The sequence below is a fragment of the Camelus ferus genome, chromosome 16, assembly GCF_009834535.1.
Source record: "Camelus ferus isolate YT-003-E chromosome 16, BCGSAC_Cfer_1.0, whole genome shotgun sequence".
In the NCBI taxonomy this organism is placed as follows: Eukaryota; Metazoa; Chordata; class Mammalia; order Artiodactyla; family Camelidae; genus Camelus; species Camelus ferus.
Window position 1 is genome coordinate 18,453,863 of NC_045711.1, and position 24,031 is coordinate 18,477,893.

The 24,031-nt window shown below is 61.5% G+C and overlaps 2 protein-coding genes across 6 annotated transcripts in view; one reads left to right on the plus strand and one right to left on the minus strand.

The window, feature by feature from the left end:
• The window catches only part of SLC5A10 (solute carrier family 5 member 10), a 49,797-nt gene that overhangs the window by 322 nt on the left and 25,444 nt on the right, over positions 1 to 24,031 (minus strand). Inside the window, exons 10-15 of one of the 5 annotated variants that reach the window (XM_032498964.1) lie at positions 6,576 to 6,683; positions 4,527 to 4,736; positions 4,264 to 4,414; positions 640 to 808; positions 322 to 537; positions 74 to 131 (exon numbers count right to left, since the gene is read on the minus strand). In XM_032498964.1, coding sequence (XP_032354855.1) covers positions 74 to 131; positions 322 to 537; positions 640 to 808; positions 4,264 to 4,414; positions 4,527 to 4,736; positions 6,576 to 6,683 — 912 coding nt within the window. Of the gene's footprint in view, positions 1 to 73; positions 132 to 321; positions 538 to 639; positions 809 to 4,263; positions 4,415 to 4,526; positions 4,737 to 6,575; positions 6,684 to 24,031 lie in introns of those variants that run through there. The other 4 variants (XM_032498965.1, XM_032498966.1, XR_004326718.1 and 1 more) reach the window with 4 other exon arrangements.
• The window catches only part of FAM83G (family with sequence similarity 83 member G), a 28,267-nt gene continuing 17,062 nt past the window's right edge, over positions 12,827 to 24,031 (plus strand). The window contains exon 1 of the mRNA XM_032498963.1: positions 12,827 to 13,483. Coding sequence (XP_032354854.1) covers positions 12,962 to 13,483 — 522 coding nt within the window. The 5' untranslated portion in view covers positions 12,827 to 12,961. The remainder of the gene's footprint in view (positions 13,484 to 24,031) is intronic.

The following is a 24,031-nucleotide window of genomic DNA, read 5'->3' on the forward strand; positions in this document are numbered from 1 at the left end:
GAAGGGGAGGGCTCGGTGAGGGCCACAGGGCCACGCCTGGCGTCCCTGCCTCGGCCTAGGGCCACACACACACCTGTTTTGGCTCCTGAGGGCAGGTCCTGAGCCAGGGTCCACCAGGTAAGGTTCTCGATCTGCAAGGAACGGATAGGGGTGGGGTGGGGGATAGGATGGGGAGGGGCCCAGAGGGGATCAGGAGTCAGTGGGCAAAGAGGGCAGCTGAGTTCAAAAAGGGCCGGGGCCCAGGGCCAGACAGGGTTACAAGTCAGGAGCTAGAAAGTTCTTGAGTCAGAGAGGGTCAGGGTCAGGGTCCAGGCAGCTCACCTGAACGCTCTGGGGGGGTGGCGTCAGCAGGCTCCCGGCCACCACCACGGCCGCACTGAGCACAAAGAGGGCGATGGCAAAGTGCAGGTAGTGGATGCTGCCCAGGATGGCGGGACGTGTGTCAGGGCGGCCGCAGGGCAGGGCCGGGTGCAGGAACTCCAGGACCAGCCTCGCGGCACCCGCCGCCAGCCCCGCCATCAGGCCCCAGAAGGCCCCCTGGGGAGGCGGAGGCAGGGTAGCTGGGGCCTCAGGAGCAGATGTGACCCAGGCCCAACCCCACTTCCTGACCCCCACCCCAGCTCTCCCCCTCCCACCCACCTGCTCGTTGGCCCGCCGCCAGAAGATGCCCAGGACGAAAATGGCGGTCACCGGCGGGGCCAGGGAGCTGGTCACTGACTGCATGTAGATGAAGAGCTGCCCGCTGTTGGAGCCCTGCAGGACGGGGATCCAGGCCACGCTCACGCCGACCAGCACTATGATGACCAGCCTGTGGCGGCAGTGGGCAGCCGTCCCTCCAGACCCCTCCTAACCCTCCCCCACCGCCCCCTACCCACCCTGGCCACTCAGGCTTGCTTTCCATCTGTCCCCTGCTGCCCCCTCCAGCCTCTCCCGGGCCCCTGGCCCACTCCTCCAAGGACAAGGCCAGTTCTGCTTGCTCCAGTCCCTTTCTTGGCTCCCTGCTGCCTGAGGAACCGCCCCCAACTCAGCCTGTCTGCCTGTTCTCATCCCTGGGGTCTCAGAGAGGCCTCCGACCCAGTGGTCTCCCTTTGTCTTCAGGGCACCGCCCCAACCTCTCCGTGCGCACTGCCCACTCCCACTCCGGGCTGGCAGCCCCGGGCAGGCAGCAGTCTCCCTGCCTTAGCTCACAGCTGCGTCTCCTGATACGCGGTAGGTCTCAATGACTGCGGGAACGACCCACTGCCCTCACATTCTGGCCACACTGGCCTCCTGGCTGGTCCTCCAACCCTGGAGGGCCGCCGCAGGAGCTGTGACCTCCAGCTGGCACATCCTCCGCCCCCTCCAGCCCTTGGCAGTGGACAGGGTGACCTCTGTCCCGAGTGCAAGGTTTGGAGCCCGGTGCTCTGGGTTTGGCAGAGGACCCGGTCTCAGCTGTGATGCCCCTTCCCCTCCCTACCCTGCATTGGTTCCTCCTGACAGCTCCTGCCTGCCTCCCGCTGGGCGTGGGCCCCTCCACAGCAGGGCTGCGCTGCACAAACAAAGCACCAGGAGGAGCCCACTGAGAGCAGGGCGCTGCTCTACGGGCCCAGACTTGGTGATGAGCGGGCCAGCACCAGAATCGAGCAAAGAAAACAGATGACCCTGTCACCCTGAGGGAGCCAGAGGAAGCACCAATCCAGGAGGGCTTCCAGGAGGAGGGAACCCTGCAGCCTTGAAGGGGTGTGGGACCAGGCGCTGGGGCGAGGTGTCTTATATGCTCCTCCCTGGCCGAGCACCCCCCACCCACGTCCTGCGTCAGCTGGGCAGCCCTAACCCCTCAGGTGGGTGATGGGTGAACCCCCCTGGAACCCTAGACAGGATGGCAGGAGTGACAGAGGCCACGTGCGCAGCTGGGGTGGGGCTGCTTCCTGCCCACCTGCCTCCCTTCCTTCCCTCCAGGCCTGCGGGGGAGGGTGGAGGAAGGAGGCGCCCCCCTTGATTAAGGCTAATTAGCCCTCCGCCGGCAGGCAGCCGGGCGCTGCCCTCTTCAAAGGCACCGGCAGGCTCCGCCCCGCCCTCCTTGCGCACAGGCACCTCGTCTGACACAGGCTCAGCACCCCCAGCCAGGCCTGAAGTGGGGCCCTGGCCTTGCCGCCCTCCTCTGACTCAGCTGCCACCAGGCTGCAGAGGGACCCCCACCCCAGAGGCTGCTCCTTCTGCCTGGAGTGCCCTTCTCAGCTCCTCCCCTAGCAACAGCCCCGCCCCATGTTCCAAGGCTCAGCTCAAGGCCCTCCTCCTCCAGGAGGTCTTTCAGATGCCTTCCCCATCTCACCCCACTCTCTGCCCTCAGGGTCACCGGCCCCCTCCAAGGCCCCAGGGCTGCAGCGTGGTCACAGGAGAGCCCCTCAAGGGCGGGGGCTCTGAGTTCTCCCTGGGTCTCCTCTATGGCCCAGCTCGATGCAGGGTTCCAGGGAGGCCCGGCACTAGGGGACTGAATAACAGAGAAGGGTAGACGTAGGGGGTGCGGGGAGGACAGGGGAGCGGGGCTGGGGACTGGCAAAGATCGGAGCCCCTGGTGTGAGGCTGTCATGCCCCCAGGCCCGTGACCACTCCTCCAGCCTCCGCAACCTGAGGGGACTGGTGGGGTCCCCAGCATCCCCATGACGGCCTTCTCCCCAGGTGTCAGGGTGCCCCCTCTCGGTGAGGCCCACCTCTCCTTTGATTGAGGCTCCAGAGATCCCAGACCCCACACAGCTAGAAACAAAGCTTGAACGGTGCTGTTTTAGGCAAAAGGAGGCTGGAGGTGTTGGGGGTGTCCCAGTGCTTCAAGAGGGAGGGGTAGTAGGGCTGAACCCTGGCTTGACGCCCAGCATTGGGCCCTCTCCCCTCGACTGGACTGGCCGCGGAGAGAACTAGGCCCAGAGAGGGTGTGCAGCTGGGCCAGCATCACACAGCGGCATGCCCAGGGCAGGGAGGGGCGGCCTGGGCTGACAGGCAGGGGACAAGGTGGGTCAAGGGCACCATGTGGGGGACGAGCGCACACAGAGGGGAGACCAGCTCAGGACTCGGGCTTCAGCTGGGAGCAGGAGGCCAGGAAGTAGCAGGCAGGGACAGGGAGCTACCAAGGGGGCACTGAGGCTGCCAGGGTCCAGGCCGGGGCCAAGGCACACCCAGGGCAGCAGGGCATCGTCTGGATCCCAGTTCCCAAGAAGCCAGAGCATGGAAGGGCTCAGGGAGGGGCCGGCCGGACAGGTGGGGAAGCTGCTGGCTGGGAGAGGTGGTCCAGGTGCTGAGGGAGAGCCTCCTGTTCTGGGATCCTGCACGTGAGCTCACACCTGCCGTCTGGCGTGTCCCGACAGGGCCCAGCTGTTTTGCGTCACTAGGACGACTAGACCCCACCCTGAGGATGGGTGCCACAGGCTCCCGGCCAGAGAGGGCACTGTTGGCAGAGCCCAGCACCAGAGGGCCGGGCACCTGGACCGGCAGAGTCGGGGCCTCATGGCTCGGAGGGAGACAGGTGGGGTGGAGCCCGAGAGGGCCCGTACAGACACATATGCCCATACCTGGAGGTACCAACCCCTCATCATTCACTGCTGAGCTTACCCCGAAAGGACTCCCGAGTACTTGGGGATGGGGGGCTGGGCCAGCACAGACCCTGCCTGCCCCCGTGGGGAGGGGGATCGGGACACCAGTTGGACCTACAAGGGCCACATGTGCTGTGGGGGCAATTGGGCAACAGTCCCTGTCGGAGGCTTCAAGGGGAGGGGGTATCAGAGAGGGCTGCGTGGAGGAGGGGCACTTGAGCAGAGTCTAGAAAGATCGGGTGAGCCATTGAGATAATGAGGAGGGGACAAGGAGGGCTAGGAGGAAATGGGCAGAAGCTCAGTGGGGCCAGGGGCATGGGGGCCAGAGGGACAGCTCTGGCCCAAGTGTGGCCACCCCTGAGTATGGGCTCCCAGCCCTCTCTGTGGCAGCTGGGAACCATCGTGGGCTAGGGGCTCAGATTTGGGGAAGACAGAGAAATCTTTGGATGGTCAGGGAAGGGGGGCTCTCCCTGGCAGAAATTCCCTCAGAGACTCTGCTCAGAGTAAGAGATGCATCCAAGGCGAGGGTTATGGCCATAACGGGGTGGCCAAGAGAGATGACGTGGATGGCAGCGTGGGCAGGGTGCTCTAGGCTCTTCTCCCCTCCCCTTGCTGGCGAAGTCCTTTCTCCAACTGGCAAACTCCTACTGCACCCCTCAAAGCCCATCTCTGGTGGTGCGGCCCCTCCCCCGGCACATACCGCCCCACCAGCAGCAGCTCCCGTTCGCCGGCCTGGGGCCGCAGCCGCCTCCAGATGTCCATGGTGAAGAGGGCACTGCTGCTGTTGAAGATGGAGGTCAGCGACGACATGAGTGCGGCCATCATCACGGCGATCATCAGGCCCCGTAGACCTGGGGCGGGGACAGGGGCCGCTGTGAACCTGCCTGGGCCCCACCCTGGCCCCCGCGAGCCCTCTGGCTGGGCCCGCTGTCTGAGGCCCCCCAGTCGGCTTCAGCCACTCACAAGTCCTTGCGAGCAGAGGGCCAGGAGGCAGGAGGCTGAGGGTGTTTGAGGTGCTGGGAGAGAGACCGCGACGCCACAGCTGGGGACAACTGCGGGGTGGCCTGCTGGCCACCAGGGTCTTGGGTGTCATCGTCTCTCCTGCTGCTGGAGCTGTTCTCAGCTTCTCGTTTCTGCTGAGCTCCCATCTGACAGAGCACCTTCTCACCCAGACTTCATTTGACAGATGAGGAGGATGGAAGCTCAGAGAGGGGAAGAGAGTTGCCCAGGGTCGCACAGCAGGCTGGAGGAAGAACTCAGGGGTGGGGCGGGGCAGTGGGGAAGGAGGGACCTCAGCCTGGAGGCCATGCCCTGGGCAGGGCGCAGAGGCCCAGGGTCTGGGTTGTCCTGATACTTCCTGAGTGTGGCCGCCCCGGCAGGCACAGGGCCTCCCCTTTCTTGCTGGTTCTGAGGAAGAAGAGATGTGGTTCCCAGAGGGGTGAGAAAAATCCACCTGGCCATTGGCTGAATCGAGCGAGGGGCCCCCCTGAGGTGGGTGAAGCTCTGCTGTGCAAAGCCTTCTGCGGGTCATGGGGCTTGAGAGGGGCTGAGGGTGCGGAGGACTCAGTGCTGTGCGGCTTCAGGCTGGTCGCTTCCCCTCTCTGGGTTTTGGCCTGAGTCTGTCTCCAAGGCCTTTCGTGCTTTTTCTTCAAGCACCTCCTCCACCTCTGCAGATTCCCTGTCTGTCCTCCACCGCACCGCAGCTCCTCCACACACACACCCCCGCCCAAGGATAAGCCACTTCCCCGGAGGGCTCGGTGTGACAGGGGCCTTTGGTTGCCTGGCCCTGGTTCTGTGTCTGACCTGCAGTGTGACCCCCAGGCATCCCACGGCCCTCTCTGTTCACTTGTTAGGCTGATGGGGATGGGGCCCGGAGGAAATTGAATTGAATCATGGTTTTCCCCCCAAACATTTCTCCAACCTTCTCCTGCTCAGGGAGCTGGGTTAACTGGGGCCTTATTCCATTTCTCAGACGGGGAGCTCAAGGCCTGGAGAGGGGTGACGGCCCAACAAGGGCCGGCTGTCAGCCCTGGGGGCTGAGTGATCCCCTAGAACAGAAGGGGAAGGGAGGCCCCGAGGGGGGACCCACAGTGTGGCCAAGCCTCGTGTCAGGCAGGGTCCCCAGGTCACTGACTTTAATCCCAGGGAAAACAATGAGGGGTGAGTCATTACCTCCAATTTACAAATGAGGACACGAAAGCGGAGAAGTGACTTGCCCCAGATATCTCGGCCAGCAAGTGGCAGAGCCTGGTCAGCTCCGGGAGGGAGGGAGGGAGGGACAGGGCGGGGCCAGGAAGCTCCTCTTTTTGTTTAGGTTGGACCACACCCCTGGCCACGTGGCTCCTGCCTGCATACCTCCCATGTTCTCAGTTGGCCCGCAGGGTCTCGGGGGGGAGGCAGAAGCTGCAGTCTCATGGTGGGGGCCGGGGCTCATGGGGGACCTGGTACAGTAAGCGGTGGGCTTGGGGCCAGAGAGACTGGGGCCTGTGTCTCAGCCGCAAGCTACAAGCTGTGGACAAGTCATCTTCCTCTCTGTGCCTCAGTTTCCCCATCTGTAAAATGCAGCTAAAACCCCTACCTCACAGCCCTAAATAAGGAGCAGTTTGCAGAAGGGCCTGGTGCCCAGGGGGCCTGAAAGGGGAGAAGTGGAGGCCTTTCTCCAGGGTCGGGGCATTGCAGGTGAGGACCAGCCTGGAGGCAGATCCCAGGGTTCAGGGCCCAGCTTTGCAGCTCACTGGCCACGTGACCTTGGCCAGGCCACCCTGGGTCTCCTCTCTGCCCTCTCTCAAGTGGGGATGCTGCCAACAGCAGCTTTGGTTCTCGAGAGGAGGACGCGAGTTAATCCCACGCGAAGCCCTCACACTGGGTGCCGTCCCCTTTCTATTATTACTTTTCTCTCTTCCCTTGCCCGCAGAACGTCCCACCTGGATGTCACACTGCGTCCAGAGTGGCCTCCACAGCCCCAGGGCCCCTCACCCCGCTGGCCCCTCCTGGACCCGGCCGGAGCCTCACCTGTGGGCATTAGCTCCATGACCAGCTTGGGGTAGGCGATGTTGGAGCAGCCGATCTCGGCCCCGCAGGCCCGCAGGCACTCGGACGGCACCACACAGCCCACATCATCTGCGTGAGAGGGATGTCCAGTGTCCCACACCCACCGCCTACCGCCCCTCTCGACAGCTGTGGACACCTAGGGGGGCGAGACCAGACCCTCGCTCACCACCTCCCACCTCTGCTGCTTGGTCCTGGGCTCAGCCTCCCAGCCCAGGGTGTCCAGGATGGGACTGGGCTCTGAGAACACCTCTGCCTGTTGTCCATGTCACGACACCATCTCCCCGTCTCCACACCAGGCCGGGGGCTCCTCTGAAGTGCGGCCCTGCCCAGGTGAGCATCAGTCCACTGTCTGAGCCCGTCTCCCTCCCTCGACCTCCTGCCCCCAGGCCACTCTCCCCAGATGGAGGCTGGAGACAGAACCCTTCCCTGCCTGGACCTTAGCTGTCTCCAGCAGCTCCCGGGGGACTCGAAATAAAACCATGAAGGGAGTCTCTCCGCTCCATCAGCCAGGCTCCCGGCTCTCCCAGGCCTTCCCTGGGCCTGCTCAGAAGTCACCTCCATCTGAAGTAACCCACCCCCTCTCCCGGGGTCCCCTCCCCTCCGACGACAAGGGCCGGAGAGATGGGGACTCGGCTTTGCTGTGGAAGCTCCCCAGCAGCGGGAGCGTGGACAGGAACCCATGATGTCCTGGGCCTCAGGACATCATGGCCAGTCTCCCCAGCCAGCTGCTTGGGGCGGGGGGCCGGCGGAAAGGGGCCCGTGGGACGCTGCTCCTTCACCGCCCACGGCAGCCGGCGGTGCGCCTCTGCCCGCCCACCAGCCTGTGCAGGTCATGGAGCAGTCGACCCCGAGTGTTCTGCTTCCTCCAGGAAATACTCCTGAAACACTTCTGGCCCCGATGCCCGGATTTTCAGCCGAGCCCACGGAGGAAAGAGCAGAGCAAGCAAACAGGAGATGGAGATTCCGGGGAAAGGTGAGGAGCAGGAGCCGCCGGACCAGCAGGCGGAGACCGGGGGCGGGAACGCGGCCACCTGGGCACAGGGGCCCGTCTGGGGGGGAAGCTCCCACGGGGCAGGCGTCCACGTTTCTGTGACTCAGGGCACTCCTGGGTGAATGTCCCTCCTTAGGTGCCTGACCCTCTAGGGAGGGTCTCAGATCCCCTCCTCTGGGCCAGGGTGTCACCCCCCCCCCACCCCGGACCCCGCATCCCCGTCTCCGGTCCAGCCTCTCCTGAGCCCCAGGCTTCCAGGACCTCTGCCCCTCAGCTCCCGGGCCTCCCTCTTCCCTCCCCCCACCCCCAGCCCAAGGCTTCGCTGTGGCTCTGTCTCCTCCTGCTCCCACCGGGGCACCAGCTCCTCGCTGCCTCCCCCCAGCCCCCTCTATCCTCTTAAATCACAGCTTTGCTCATACCACTTACTTCCCAGGAACCCCGTCCCCACCCAACCCGGAGCCCACGGCTTCCTGGAAAACAATCCTTCCCAGGGCATTCGGGGCCCCTGAGGACTGACCCTAAGCCCTCCCATCCCAGCACCAGGGCCAGCCGCCCAGGCCTGCTTGCGTGTTCTCACACACACCCAGCGTGTCGATGCCTGTGTGCCTTTGCCTCTTGGGGCTTCGTCCCTACCCTTGTTTACTCCCTTGTCATGGCCCCTCACAGAGGGCTTGTCCTTTGAGGCCTTCCACAACTCCCCCACCCCCAACGCAGAAAAGCTTCCTCCCCAGGGCTCCTACAGCCCAGGGTTGAATCACAATGGTCTGTTTGCATAGTTTACCTCCCCCACCAGACTGGGAGCTCCCCAAGGGTAGACCCTGGCTTTGAATCATCTCCTCTCCCACGTATCACCCAGCTCAGGGCTGGGCTCAGAGATACTCTGTGAACAGTTGTGAATGAATGAGTGAGTCAACGAGTGAATGGTTGGGAGGAAGGGGAAAGGCACAGAAGGAGAGGGGGAAAGGGAGAAAGGAGCCTACAAAGTGCAGTGAAGGAGTTCAGGCACTGCTTGATCCAGCTGTCCCACCCTACTACCCTCCATTCACCAGTAGTGGAGATGAGAGAACTCAGGACCAGAAAGGGCATAACTTGCCTAGGACACACAGTCAGACCCAGGACAGAGCCAGGAGTCCTGTGGCAGGACTCCGGGTGCCACTGGGGGCCAGCATTCAGAGGGCAGGTGACCGGCCCCTCCTGACAGGTTCTGGGCTTGGACTGGCTGGCTCTGACACTTGGGGAGGACCCAGCCCTCCTGGGAGGAACAGGTGAGGAGTCACAGCCACATAATGGCTCAAAAAGCCCGAGTCAGGAGATTCTGGCAGAGTTTATTACACCTACTTTCAGCCCATTCCAGGCTCCTGGGATAGGGCACTGCCTCTGGGCACCGCTGGCCCATCTACCTGAGTGTTTGTGCTGAACAGCAAGAAAGAGAAACCTCTCCTTTGTGACAGCATCAGAGGTGTTGCCACTTAAACAAAGTTCCCGTATGTGCCAACTCAGGAGGGAGCGGCCCCAGGCCAGGGAGGCCAAGGAGGCCAGGGGACTGGGCAAGGGGCACTTGGCTTTGCCAGTGTCGCGGGTCCTGCGGGGCCGCCATTACGTCAGCAACCCCGCCCAGCCAGGCCCACACCTTAAGCCTGAGGGACGCCTCTCTCCCTGCCCCCCACGTCTTCCAAAGTGATCCACAGATTCAGTGCAACCCCTCTCAAAATTCCAATGATATTTTGCCAGAAATAGAAAAATAAACGTACTGAAGTATTTGCATTGAACCATAAAAGACCCTAAGTAGCCGAAGGAATCTTAAGAAAGAAAAACAAAGCTGGACGCATCACATTTCCTGATTCCAAACCAAATCACGAAGCTACAGTAATCAGAGTTGTGAGCTAGTCACACAAAAACAGACACACGGATCAAAGGAACAGAACGGAAAGCCTAGAAATAAACCAATGGTCAACTGATCTATGACAAAGGAGGCAAGGATGTACAGTGGCGCAAGGACAGCCTCTTCAATAAATGCAGTCGGGAGAATGGACAGCCACGTGCAAAAGGATGCAACCGGACCCCATCTCACAGGTCACAAAACCAACTCAAAGCGGCTGAAAGATCTGAACAATGACCAGAAGCTGTAAACTACCAGAAGAAAACAGCGGTGGTGAGCTTCTTGACAAGAGTCTTGGCGATGACTTTTTGGATTTGACACCAAAAGCAAAGACAAAATAAAGCAAAAAACAAAAACAATAACAACCCCCAAAACACAAAAAAGAAGTGGGGCTCCATCAAACTGAAACGCTTCTGCACAGCAAAGGACACAGCCATCACGAGGAAGAGGCAGCCTGCGGAATGGGGGAAGCACTTGCAAACTGTGCATCTGGTAAGTGGTTAATATCCCAAACATGTAAAATACTCCTACAACTCAATAGCAGAAACAAAACCCCATAAACAGACCCCCCAAAATCTGATTTAAAGATGGGCAGAGGAACTGAACAGACATCTTTCCAAAGGAAACATACAAATGGCCAACAGGTACATGAAAAGTTCCTGTACAACATCGCTAATCATCGGGGAAATGCAAATTAAAACCACAGTGAGCTATCACCTCACACCTGCTGGAATGACCGTTACCAAAAATACAAGAGATGACAAGAGTTGGAGAGGACGCAGAGAAAAGGGAAGCTTTGCACTGCCGGTGGGAATGTAAATCGCTGCAACCACCATGGAAACAGTCTGGAGGGTCCTTTAAAAATTATGACTAGAACTGCCATGTGATCCAGCAACCCCGCATCTAGGTTGCATCTCGTAAGGGATTGAAATCACCATGTCGATGAGACACCTGCATTCCCATGTTCATTGCAGCATTGTTCACAAAAGCCCAGATGTGGAAACTAGGAACCTAAGTGTCCCTCAACACTTAATGATGAACGGATAAGGAAGATGTGACATCTATACATATGAAGAAAATGTTATTCAGCCATGAGAAATAAAGACATCCTGCCATTTGCAACAATGTGAATGGAGCTTGAGGGTGTTATGCTGTGTGAAATAAGTCAGGCAGAGAAAGATAAATACTGTATGATATCCTTTTGTGTGGAAGCTAAAGATGTGGATCTCACAGACACAGAGACTAGAGTACTATGGAGTACTATGGAGTACTGGTCAGCGACAGAAAGGGACAAGTTACGGATACACACCGAGCTGACGAATCAGCAGAGAAGGGGTTCATGGTTGTCAGGGTCAGGGATGGACGTGTGGGTTTAGCTGTAAAGATGGACAGGTCTGCATCTTGACTGTGACGGAGGTTACACAAATCTACACACACACACACACAAATTGGTGAAATCTGAACAAGTTCTGCGTGCACAGCGGCGGCTTTCTGCCTGGGGCACTATCACACCACGGTTATGGGAGATGACACCCCAGGGGAAACGGCGCGTGTAGGGTGCACGCAAGCTCTCTGTTGCTTTTCTAACAGCTTCCTGTGAATCTATAATTATGGGCAGGTAACTGGAAGGCTGGAGGCCCTTCATCCCTGAGAGCCAGGACTCTGTTTCTGAGCCCCAGGGCCTCTGTGCAGAGGTGAGAACTGCAGGAGAAGCTGCAGCCCAGGGAGAGTCTGGTGCTTCCCCCAGTGACCGAGGGTATAAATTAGGCTTCAGGACTCCTAGGGCAGTGCGTGCCACGGGACTGCCTCCCCGGCCTTCCTCCCAGGTGGGGTGGGGAGGATGCAGGTGTGTGTGCAGGGATGTGTGGGGCTGTGCCCAGGAAGCCCCCTGTGGGGCCAGAACGAGGTGCTGGACTTGAGGGGTCAGCGATGGGGACCATAGGGGTGTTCAGGCTAGGAGACAGCGGTCACTGCTCAGGGGAGCAGGACCCTAGTGTGACGGCTTGACCGGAAGATGGATGGTGGTGAGGGTCCTGGGAGAGGGGGACTGGCTGGCCCAGGCCTAGACATGTCCCCAGCCTCATCAGCACAGAGCAGTACTCTCAGGCCCCAAACCCAGCAGAGTACATGGGAGCCCCATCCAGGGCAGGGGCGGGGGGACGGGAGGGAAGGGCTGAGCCAGGTGCCTGGCTGACTGGCTGTGGCACCTGACGGGGTGGGGGCTGTTGTTGGGCCAGGTTTAATGGGCCTTGCTGTCCCCACCCTGGCAGCCTGCTTTCAGATGTGGTTCCTGCACACCATGATAACCAGGGGCCCAAGCCCCAGGGATGTAGGGCAGAGAGCTGGGCCTGACCCCAGCCCACAGCTACCCTCTCTGGCCCTGCCCGCCCCGGGGTTCAGGTGGGGCACTGCTCATCATGCAGGACCAGCCCTGCGTGGGGGGCCCTCCCAGCAGGGAGCAGGACTCAGACTGAAACTGGGTACCTGCTCTGTCTACACCGGGCTCTGTGAAGGCTCCTGAGGTTGGATCAGACCTGCCCTACCCCGGCCTTAACAGCTCCCAGCCCAGTCCCCCAACTCTACTTCCACGACTGGACAGTTGAGCATCTACAGCGACTTCCTCCTATCCCACCTGGAAACCGGGCGCAGGTAGGGCGGTGACCAACAGGCTGGGGAGAGGTGTGAGGCTGTTGGCTCGCTGTGTGTCCTCAGGAAGAACACTGTCCCATTCTGGGCTGCAAAGTTCCAGAAAATCTTAAGACTTCGGTCATTTTAGAATCCGGGCACCCGAGGCTGGTGGCAGAGGAGGAGACAGACACACACCCGCCCGAGGTCTGTCTCCATCGAGGGTGGGGGTGAATCAGCTTCCGGCCCCGCCCCCGGCCGCACGTGACCGCAGGTGGCGACGGCGGGGTGGGCGGGGCGACACTTAGTCACCCGCCGCCGCCTGTGCGCCCGCTCCACCCGCGCCGCCCGGTAACCGAGCGCGGCCCGCGCCCCCGACCCCGCGCCCCGCCCGCCCGCGCGCCGCCCCGAGCCTTCCCCGCGCGGCCCCTCGGGTTGCCGATCGCGGCGCCCGGGGGTTTCGAGAGCCCGTCCCGTCCCAGAAGCGCTCGGGATGCGGGGCGCCGCCGGCAGCGGACTCCGGCCTCCCACTCTTGGAAACTTCTGGGAAGCTCCCCGGCTGCCCTAGTTCCCCCAGGAAGTTGCCCAGGGCCTCAGGCAGCTCCAGAACCCTCCGGGCCGTGGGGCTCCGCGTCCCGCGGGCGCCGCCCTCCGCCCGGCCCCTCCTCCGCGGCCGCCCCTCCCCGGTCCCGCCTGCCCTCTGACCTGAGCCTGCCTGGCGCGCCCCTCCCGCAGGCTCCCGAGGGCAGAGCAGCAGCGGGCGTCGCGAGGCCCGGCAGCGCGCTCGCCCCGGCCCCGGCCCCGCCGAGCGTCCGTCTCCCGCCGGCAGAGGCGCGCGCGGCCGGTCGCACCATGGCCTTCTCCCAGGTGCAGTGTCTGGACGACAGCCACGTCAACTGGCGCTCCAGCGAGTCCAAGCCCGAGTTCTTCTACAGCGAGGAGCAGCGGTTGGCGCTGGAGGCCCTGGTGGCCCGCGGCCCCGAGGCCTTCTACGAGGTGCTGAAGCGCGAGAACATCCGGGACTTCCTCTCTGAGCTGGAGCTCAGGCGCATCCTGGACACCATCGAAGTGTACGACCCGGGCTCCGAGGACCCTCGCGCCGCCGGCCAGCCGCAGGGGCCCGAGGACAGCAAAGCCGGAGACTGCCAGGAGGCCAGTGGGGCAGGTGGGGCCCCCACCGAGGCCGAGCTGCTGCCCTCGCTGGAGTACTGGCCCCAGAAGTCGGACCGCTCCATCCCGCAGCTGGACCTGGGCTGGCCGGACACCATCGCCTACCGCGGCGTGACCCGGGCCAGCGTCTACATGCAGCCCCCCATCGACGGGCAGGCCCACATCAAGGAGGTGGTTCGCAAGATGATCAGTCAGGCCCAGAAGGTGAGCCAGCGCTGGGCGGGAGCCCCGGAGAAGGAGCTGGCCGGGCGGGCCCGACCCTGCCCAGCACCTTGGCTGCTACACACAGGCTCACTCAGAGCCCAGCCCCGCCTTCCGGCTGCCTCCCCTCCGGCCTTCGTAGGGTTCCTCTGTGTCTGTGAGAGGGACAGTGTGCCTGGGGCCTCTGGCAGGTGGCAGTGTGCTGCCTCGTCCCAGAGGGCCTTTGTGCCTTGTTGGGGGGTGTTTCTGCACTCCCTGGACCTGGCGAGCAGGTTCCCCAGAAGGTGCTGTGACGGGGTGGGGTGGGGAGGGAGCAGCGGGCTTTCTCTCACTGTCCCTCCGATGGCTCTGATTGACGCCTGAGAAGCCGGAGGCTCCCGCGCACACCTTAGCTTCCTGGAGTCGCTTTGGCGGGGTGGTGGAGGCAGTCTGGGGCGGAGGAGTAGGTGTGGGGACTGAGAGGTTGCCTGACTCCACCTGAAGCTGGCCTGGAGACCCAAGTTCCAATGTGCCTGTTTCCCGGCAGTGCTGGGCGACTGGCAGCGAGAGCTCACCCTCTCTGAGCCTCTTCATGAGCTCTGCAATGGCAGAGCCTTTCCGGCTGTCGCGCGATGGCGCGATCCTCGGGAGGGAAGCAGAGTGCACCCGGCTGAGGTGGTCCACCTGGGTAGGAGGGACCTTAAGCCTTGTCTGGACCTCCCTGGAGCGACCCCTGCTGGGCTGTGCAGCACGTGGAGCGTTCTAGCTGACACACACGTTCTGAGGAGGGTGCTCACCGACAGCAGAGACAGCCAAGACCACAAGCAGAACTGCCTTTCTGGGGTTTCAGAGCACATTCTGAGGGGACTGACGAAGCCTGCCTAGTGAGCTGTGTTCAGGAGGATTCTGAAGCCAGGTCTGGGCTCAGCAGAGGGCTCAGTGGTTAGCGTGTGGGTCCTGGCCTTGGGTTGTGGGGTGAGGTATTTCTAGTGGAGTCTCACCTCTTCACTGTTCCTGGCCCAGAGTGGGGCCCGAAACCGCACAAGACCCGAACCGTGGCTTTGGGGACCGTCCTGGCTGACAGACAGGGCCCAGGGGAGCTCTTGGGTAGAGACCAGAAGTGGGTCAGGTGCTGGAGGTGGCCGTGGCTTAAGTTTCCAGAAAGGTGGAGTCCCTGTCCCCGGAGGGGCCCAGCCCGGTCGGATAGCCTATGATGGGGAGGCTGGCTCTGGGCCTGATCCCAGGCAGCTCTGGGGCTTCGGGTTTCTGGTCTGTAAAATGGAGGTGGTGAGGATAAAAGCCGTAGAGACGGAATCGGGAATCGGGTGACGGACTGAGGAAGCGCTGGAGGAAGAGGAGGGGACAGGGCGGAGGAAGGGGCCTTCTCGGTGTTCAGGCTGAGGACCCACCCCACACCTGCGCGGGGTAGGAAGGAGCTGCTGATGGGGCTGGTGGGGGGGGCGGCAGGCGGGCTGGCTTGACGTCGTGGAACCCAGTCCCCTGGGAGGGCCTGCTGGGACCTCATTACTGAGCCTGTACCCCCTTTGCAAAAAGGCCCTGGGTAGGGGGCTTGACATGCTGTGTCAGGGTTCCCCCTCCTCCATGCCTCCCCCACATTAGGAGTAGGAAGGAGGCAGATCCCAGATCCCAGATGGCATGGGAACAGCTGGAGAGTCTAATCTCCCCCAGACAGAAAGACAGACGGCCTGGCCCAGTGATGGGGCCAGACAGAGGAGCCTGGGGCCAGGCTGAGCATGCGGGCCTCCTCCCCACGTCTCTGTGGCCAAGGCTGAGACCCAACCACCCCCTGCAGTCCCATGGGCCCCCCGAAATTTCATCTGCTTCCCACAAAGGCCTACCATGATTCTCAGCATCGCCCGTGTGAGGTGACAGACCGGGAGGAAGTCCACCCCGGGCCTGGAGCCCGGTCTGTGTGGTGCAGCTGGTGCCTTCCTGCAGCCCCCACGGTAGGCATCGCCCCCCTGCTTTCATCCGTCCTGGAGTGGGGGCTCACTGCTGAGCCCCCTACCCACTCTCAGCACTCACAGCAGGGAGCGGCAGGAGGTCCCAGCAGGACTTATCTCAGAGGCGACAGAACCTCATCTTTCAGACGGGGACACGGAGGCACAGGGGCACAGCCCACAGCACCATGGGGGTTGGGAGCCGGTCCTGCTTTCCAGCCGGCGTGCCTCCCTGCCACCTCCATCCCAGGCCCCGTGGCCACAGCGGTGTGTGCGTGGGCGGCTCTGATACCCACAGCTGCTGGTCTGAGGGTCAGGCACTTTATAAGCTCGTGTAGTGTTATCTGCACCATTTTCCAGATGTAGAAACTGAGGCCTGACTGGATAGTCCCTGCCAAGATCCCCTGGTTAGCTCTTGGGTGAAGGGGAGGGACCAGGCCTGTGTTGTCCTCAGGCTCTAGGACGGGTCCCTCGCCTGTCCTGCCCTGGCCCTGGCAGGATGCAGTGACGGGCAGGGCAGGCAGGGGCAGCTCATCCAAGCTCCCAGCACCCCTCCCAACTCCCCTGCCCGGCTGCTCCCCAGGCTCGCCGGGGGCCGGGCTGTGATGCTGACGGGTGCTGACGGACGGATGCTGACAGGGCGCTTTGCCGGGCCGCCCGCCCGTCTGCCGGAGCTCTGCTATCTTATCTCTCCCCGTGAATCACCCCTCTTCCCCGTGCCCCCGGTACCAACGCAGGGAGAACGCCCCCTCCCCACCGAACCATGACGGGGCTGCAGCGCTCCAGCTGCCTGGCTAAAACACTGGCCCCCCGCCCACCGGGCGCCTGGGCTGGGGCTGCGGCGCTGAGTCAGGGCGGCCCAGCCCACCACCTCCCCAGCCTGGCCTGTCAGCACGGCAGGCAGACCCCGGGGCAGGGAAGTGACACAGCACACACTCAGCCCATCCCAGCTCTGCCGCCGGGAGCGGCTGTGTTCCCATCAAGGCTGACACCGGGTCCCCCCTTTCCCCAAGCTGTTAGAATGGCACTCATGGGTCACAGTGCCAGGAGCCAGGAGTGCTGGCGTTAGGTCTCTGCTCGGCCTCTACCACCCCAGCTTCTCTCTGAGCCCCTGTCATCCCACCTGTATAATGGGTACAGGTGTTGAAGCCTCTTAAGGGTCCCTTCAGCTCGGACACTGGCTGCCCTGTCCTTCTGGACTCCTCAGGGACAAAGACCAGTGGGTCCTGGGTCTCACTCCACTGGCTGCGTGGCCCCTGGGATGGGAGGTCATCTGCCTGCCCCTCCCCCAGCCCCCGGGAGCCAGTGATTTATCCGGGGAAGAACCTGCCCTGGGTTCCAGCTGCATACCAGAGGCTGGGCCTGTAGCATCACGCCTGGGAGGCTGCAGCCTCTGTGAGACAGGGGTGAGGCCGGGCGGGTCAGGGCTGGGGCTGGGGAGGGCCTGCCTCGGCCAGAAAGGAGTGAAGATGTGTTAGAGAGTTGTTTTCCCAGGAGACGCTGAGCCCCCCGCCCCCTCCCCAACACACGGTCCCTTCACCAGCGCCCCAGGGTGGGGGTGAATCACGTGCGGGTGAGGAGACTGAGGGAGAGCGAGGCTGGACCAGACAGCTGGAGCTCACGCCTGCCAGACTAGGGCCAGGCCCAGAGACACTGGGTTTCTTGCCCAGGGCCACACAGCAGGAAGCCCCTGAAACCAGGTTCCATGCTGCCCAACGAAGCCCACGTCCTTTCTGTCAGGCTCTGCCTTCCCACGCCGAAGTCCTGGCTCACGGCTTGGCTCCAGGAGGATAAAAGAGCTTAATGAGGCATTTATTAAATGCCAGCTGTACACAGGTGCTGAGCGGGCACTTTACTTGCACTGGAATCGTCCCAGCTCCACCGCGTAGGTCCCCCCCTACCTTGCCCTCGGAGGCTCGGGAGCTCGCAGAGGACATGCAGTGCCCCCCGGAGGAGGTGGCGTGGGCTCTGAGCCCCCCTTCTTGGCAAAAGAAGCGTCTTGGCTGTTCTTTCTGACCTGCCCCTTGTGGGAGGCGCAGAGCCTCACCACCGGCTCCCAGCTTGACTCAGGGCAGTAAAAGCATTTTCACAAGGCTCCCAGACTCTGGACTCTGGCAGGGGCAGAAGTCTGACCACACCAAGGCCTGGAGAGAACAGGGAGCTGGGGAGCCAAGGGGCCCTTGCTGTCCCCAAGCGAGGCAGGACCAGCTCAGCCTCAGGACCAAGAGGGGCGCCAGGGTGGCCCAGATGGCTGCTCCCGAGGCAGCACCGGTCCAGGCTCATGCCATGGGTCTGGGGAGTTGCCTCCCTCCTGCTCTGGCAATTCCCAGCCCAGGGCCCCACCTGCTGGGTGGGGAACCATCTGATAGCGTAACCCAGGTGTCAGCTCCCATCTTCTGCAGAGGCTTCCTACCCAGCGGCGTTTGCGTCTTAATTGAGTTTGGGGAGAGTCAGAAGCAGCTGTGCCAGGGTGGAGGGCTGGCACCTCTGGGCCAGCTGCACGCTAGGCTCCTGGAGCGCCCCACAGCAGCCGGCACTGCCCTCCCTCCCACGACCCCGGGCTCTGTCATCATAGTCTTGTTATTCTAGAAGATACTGAGGCTCAGAGTGGTCAGGGCCTGTCTGCTGAAGGTCACACCAGGGTCTTTGGGTGGCAGGCCTGGACTGAGATCCTGGTCTCCCTGGTCCAGCAGGCTTGCCCTGCAGCTGGGGGTCCTCCCTGTGGGCCACCAGAGGGGGGCTGGTCCTCTCTGAGGTCCCCGGCCCACCCGCCCAGCTCACCACCCCTTTGCTGCATGACCTGGGTCCTGTTTCTTCATTTGTAAAATGGGGAATGGGCACTTGTCTGAAGGCAGTAACAGTTGTGAGGATGCTCCGTGGGGGAGCTGGACAGCCTCCGGTGGGACCATGCCCTATGTTTGGGCAGGCCCTGGCTGTTGGGCCGCACCAGCCTCCTTCCTGAGCTCCGAGTGACCTCCTGCATCGCCAAGCACCTCCCAGAGTAAATGCCACGTGGGGCGTTGGGAAGGCAGCCCCAGCTCTGCTGTCTAGCGATGCAGACTCTCTGACCCTTTGCCTGTCCCATCAGTGCCACAGTGATCCAACACCTGCTCCAAAGTTGCAGTGGGATTTACATGGAAAAAGCATGGATTCAGTAAACACCAGTTCTGGTTCCTGTTTCCATCCTCAGCCCTCTCCTGACAGCCTCTCCTGGGGAGTAGTCTGGCTTGAGAAGTGTGAGCCCCACCACCCTGGAGGAGTTCAAGCAGGGGCTGGGTGGAATGCAGCAGAGAGGACATGGATGTCAGGTGGCCCACGAGCCTCTGCCCTGCCCAGGCTCACCATGGACCTTGGCAAGCAAGCCCTTTCCAGGACAACTCTGGGGTGGGTAAGGATGCCCGGTGACCCTCACACCGTCTGCTGCTTTTGGTCCTGGAGAAGCTGAGGTTTTAAAGGTTTTCGAATTTATGATTCTGAGATCTTCCAGTTTGAAAATCCTTGGCTTGTGTCATTCTCTGACGGCTGCAGGGTGGTCTGAATCTGAGGCCTTGGGGGCTGGCAGGAAGAGGGAGGGTCTGGGCTCATCCACTGGCCACAGCCCTGGTCACCTGACCTCACACTCTGCCAGCCTCTGGTCTCTGCAGCATTCCTGAGCTGTGGCGAGGAGGCCGGAGACTCAGGGCAGGGCCCATGCCACTAGGGCTGGGCTGGGCCCCTGGTCAGATGGCTCTGGGTGGGACCCGCATGTGCATCCTGACCGCTTCTCGCTGCAGCCACTTTGCGCTTAGGAGGCCCAAGCCTCCTTTAATTGGCCTTAATGAGGCTTCTGTCTTAATAGCGCCAGGGGTGGGGGGTGCCAGAGCTGATGACTGTCAGAACCAGGGACCACGAGTCTCCCATCCGGCTCCTGTGTGACGAGAAGAAGTGCTTTGCCACAGACCAGCCCCGCCCTGGGAAGCAGGCCCTGGGCATTTACCTCCAGGCTGTGCTGCTGTTTCAGGACCCAGGGTGGGCTCTGGGAGGTGGTGGGTGGAGTCACAGCTAAGAGGCCTCTGCGGCCATCAGCTGACTCTGCGGCCCTGGGATGATGACCCCCCCACCCCTGCCGGAAAACGGGAGTGGTCATCACCGCCTCTCCCTGGTCCCTGGAAAAGGGACACCTGTACGCGCATCAGCAAACTGGCCCTGGCTGGGGTCAGCTTTGTTACCATGTACAGACTCCCCTCCCATCTACCCAGGAGACCGGGCTCCCAGGAGGCCTCCCAGGCCTTTCAGATCCTGCCAGCACCAGGGTGAGGAGGGCAGTGGGACCACTGGAAAACCGAGGCACCACAGCCATGTCTGCCCAGCCCTGCTGCCAGAGGAGGGGCTGGGGGCAGGAGAGGGACTCTTCCTCCACCCCGGGCAGCTGCAGTCCCCTGGGGCCTCAGCCCCCCACCTGTGCAGGGGCTGGTGACAGATGTGCAGGCTGGCCAGGGTCAGTTCTCTCAGCATTTGCATCCTGAAAAAGTCCTTATTTCGCCTTCGGCGTGGAAAGCCACTGTCACTGGGTATGGAATTCTGGGTTAACGGCTTTTCCGTTTAGTTGCACCCATTGATTCTGAGAAGTCTGCTTATCTTTGTTCCTCAGTGTGTGATGGTCTGTCCCTTCTGGCTGCTTGTAAGATTCTGTGACTGACTTTGAGCGATGTGACTCTGACATGCCTGGTGTGTTTCCTTCATGTCTGTTCTGCTTGGAGCTCGTTGAACTTCCTGGACGTGGGGATGAAGTTTCCCTCAATGTGGAAATGTTACAGCCGTTCTTTTTTCAGGTGTTTTTCTGTCCTCTCCCCCACTGCCTTGGCACCTTCGGAGACTCCAGTTCCATGTACTCTAGACCTTTGAGGTGACTCACCGTCCACTGACGCTCTGAGCCTGCGTCTCAGTCTTTTTCTCTGTGTGTCATTTTGAATCATTTCTGTTGATAGGCCTTCAGGTTCACTAATCTTTTCTTCTATAGCTTCTAAGCTGCTATTAATCCCGTCCAGTGTAGTTTTCATTTTGTGTTGAATTGCCTCACCTCTTGAGTTTCAATTGAGTGTTTGTTTTTATTTTTATTATAATTTTTTTTAAATTCAATTTTGCTCATTCTCGGGGGTAATTAGGTTTAGGTTTGTTTGTTTGTTTGTTTATGTTTTAAAGGAGGTGGTGGGAATTGAACCCAGGACCTCGTGCATGCTGAGCACGTGCTCTGCCACTTGAAGCTAGACCCTCCCCCCAGTGTTTGCTGTTAAATCTATTCCCTGTCTCTAAGTGACTTTCTGATATTGAGAATACAGTTATAACTATGTACATTTCTTCGTCTGTCCCTTCTAACAGCTGTGTCTATTCTGGGTTGATTTTTTTTAAACACTTTTTTGAAAAATGGAGGTACTGGGGATGGAACCCAGGACCTCCTGCCTGCTGAGCACGTGCTCTGCCACCCAGCTGACAGTGCCCTCCTCCCCCAGGTTGGTTTGGATAGATTTTTTTCCTCACGCGGCTCATTGCTTTCCTGTCTCTTTGCATGCCTGTTTAGTTTTGATTGCGTGCCAGTCTTGGTGACTTTTATGTTGTAGGAGTTTTGCCTTTTCCTTTAAATATTTTGGAGCTTTGTTCTGGGATGCAGTCGTTCGGAAACAATATAATACTTCTGAGGCTTTATTAGATGGGGCCAGAGCAGATTTTGTCCAGGGTAGGAGTTGGCAAACTATGGACCAAATCTGGCCCAGGGCCTGCTTTTGTAAGTAACGGAGCAGAGACACGTCCATTTGTTCAGGAGCTCTCTGTGGCTGTTGTGTGCTGTGACAGCAGAGCTGAGGAGTGTGTCAGAGGCCTGTGGCCTGCAAAGTCTGAGACATGTGCTCTCTGGCCTTTACAGCAAAAGCTCGCTAGTCCCCGGTGCAGGGCCTGCTCGCCCACTGCATAGGCTGTGCCCTTCTGAGGACCGCCCGCGGGCTCTGAGCGTCAGAGGGGCCTGCGCTCCGGCCGAGGGGACGTGATGACCCCTGGGCCTGCGTGAGCACCGGCGTTGTTCCAGCTGCCCCTTCCCAGCGGGTCCGTTCCAGCCTCGGTGGTTTCCGCCAGTGCCAGTGCTGCTCGGGCCCCAGCTGAGGCCTCGACGGGCGACCCGCTGTAGGTCTCTGGCGCTCTGTCTGTCCCGAAAATCCTGGCTGCCAGGCTCTGAGCAAACCGTGTCTCCTCACCTCGGGGAGACTGCTGGACTGCCCGGGGCCCCCCTGTGCGGGGGCGATCCTGGAGGCAGCCGGGCGGCCCTGCGGCAGGCCTCACCCGTCTCCCTCCTCCGCTCGCTCGCTGTGCTGCTGCCTGCTGGCCGTGGCTTCCTGGGCTCTGCCCGGCTCTTCATTGCTAAGGCAGGTGGGTAAGTTCTGGCTCCGTTATTCCATCATGGCTGGGACTGGAAGTGGAATCCCAGGTCTCGAACGCATTGTCCCCACCCTTAGGACAGTCTGCGGTGTTCCCAGTGTGTTCCTGTGAGTCCCCGCCTTCCACCAACCTTCCAGCTGACACAGCGGTCCTCCCCCCACCCCCGGAGCTCAGGGCGGGCTCTGTGCCTCCATCAGTTCACTTCACCCTCCGACAGGAGGAAACTAAGACACTTGCTCAAGGTCATGCAGCTTCCCAGGAGGACTGTCCGGAGCCCTCGCTGCCACCGTCCGGTGTCCATCCAAGCCTTAAAGCGACAGACCCAGGGATGGGCGACTCTCCCCACCTCTTGCCTTTCCAGGTGGTGGAAGTGGCCCAACCAGTGCTGGGAACTTGCCCGCCATGCACCATGTCTGCCGCCACCTCTGGGCTCCAGGGTGGGTGGGGTGTGGCTGTCTCCACTGTCCACTGGGGAGCACTTTGCAGGGAGAGACCCCGGCCAGTTCTCTCTGAGCCTCCTGCAGGCATTGCTAGCCCTAGGGGGTGGGGCAGGCAGGACCAGGACAGAGGCAGCTCCAGGTGGGAAACTGTTCCACGCTGACCTGGGTCTCAGTGTCCAGGCCTTGGGGACACAGCGTGCCACTCGGTGGGTTGCTGTGGCTTCTCCAGAATTGCAGATCTGGTGACCACAGGAGGGGGTGCTGCTCCTTCGTGGCTTGGATGCTGCCCCACGTGCTCGAGCTCCCCAGGAAGTGCCTGGGTGATAGAGGTGTTCATGGTGGGGCATCAGGCCTGTGCCGGAAACCTCAGTGTCCACCACCCGAGCTGGTCCCCTCCCCTCTCATGCCAGTGTCTGCATCTCTTAGTTAGAGTGGGTGTCCACCACCCCAAGGATATTTTCGGGATTCTGAAACCATCAGGAGATAGGCAGAGAGGCCAGAGAGCAGTCTTAGCTGCACGGAGTGAGGCGGGGGATTCCAGACACAGGTAGGAGGCAGGATGGAGAGACCGCAGATCTGTTGTTTGGGGGAGGGTGTGGCAAGGGAAAAGGGGGTGGGGGGCCCCTGGAGGGCATCCAGCATCCCCCCTCACTGAGAGACACATGGAGGCCTTTGGGGACAAGGCATAGCGAGTCCACCGCTGGTGCCAATCCCTGCCAGGTCGCTCTGCCCCAGCCCCCACCCCTGCCTCTGCACCATCCTCGTCGCCCCTCTTGGCATGGTCCTGCTCCCCCACCCCCAGGTATCATCCAGCCCCCACCCTGATGCTCTCAGGGCTGGGATCCGGGGTGGCTGTCATGGGCGTCTGGCCCCGCCCGTTCTGTGGCTGCACCTCTGAGAGGGCTTTCCTGTCAGTTACACTCGGGGACCACCTGGCTCCCTCCCTCCCTTGGGAACTGGGCTGTGGCACTGCTGCTGCCCTGTCAGCTCCCCGCGATGCCTGGCCTGGACACACACCTGCCTGCTGCCCCCTCCTCTGGACATTGGGCACTTGGTCCAGGTGCTGGGCCAGGTCCAGGTGGACACAGCTGGTTCCTGCGGTCACGAGGAGCCAGCCTCAGATGCAGACTGCCCGCCTCTAGCCCGGTGCAGCCTCTCAACCCACACGGGGCAGGCCGTCTCCAGATGGCAGCCTCTCTGCTGCCTTGCCTACCGCCTTGGCCCTGGCCTGACCCAGGACCTCCACGGGGTACTTGTGGGCTGGCGTTTTCCTCCAGGCGGGACCAGCATCTTTGTGCTCGAGTGGTGAGTGTGTGCGCTGGACAGACCACAGGAGCGGGTCAGGGCGGACACACCACGTGCAGATGGGAAAGCGAGGCACCAGGGGGGGCTGTGGCTTGTCTGGGTCCAAACGCTCGACCACATTCTCAGTTGACAAGAGCTCCCAGGGCTGCCCTTGGAGCCTCGGGCGAGCCAGCCACCCAAACAGACAAACAATTAGGAAAGTGAGTGAATCCCGCCGTGCCCCAGTTTCCTCGTCTATAAGATGGGAGCAATAACAGGTGCCTCGCAGTGGTCTGTGAGGACTGGCCGGGTGGCAGTGGTTAGGCAGACAGCGGCCCTGGGTTGCAGTCTTGAGTCTCTGGCACTAGGTCCCCACGTACAAAGCAGGGAAGGACAAGCAGGATGCGAGCTGCCAGGAGACCTCGTGGCTCTGAAGTGGAAAGGCCCTAGAGGCCTTCCTGGGAGCACAAGCCCCCCGCCCC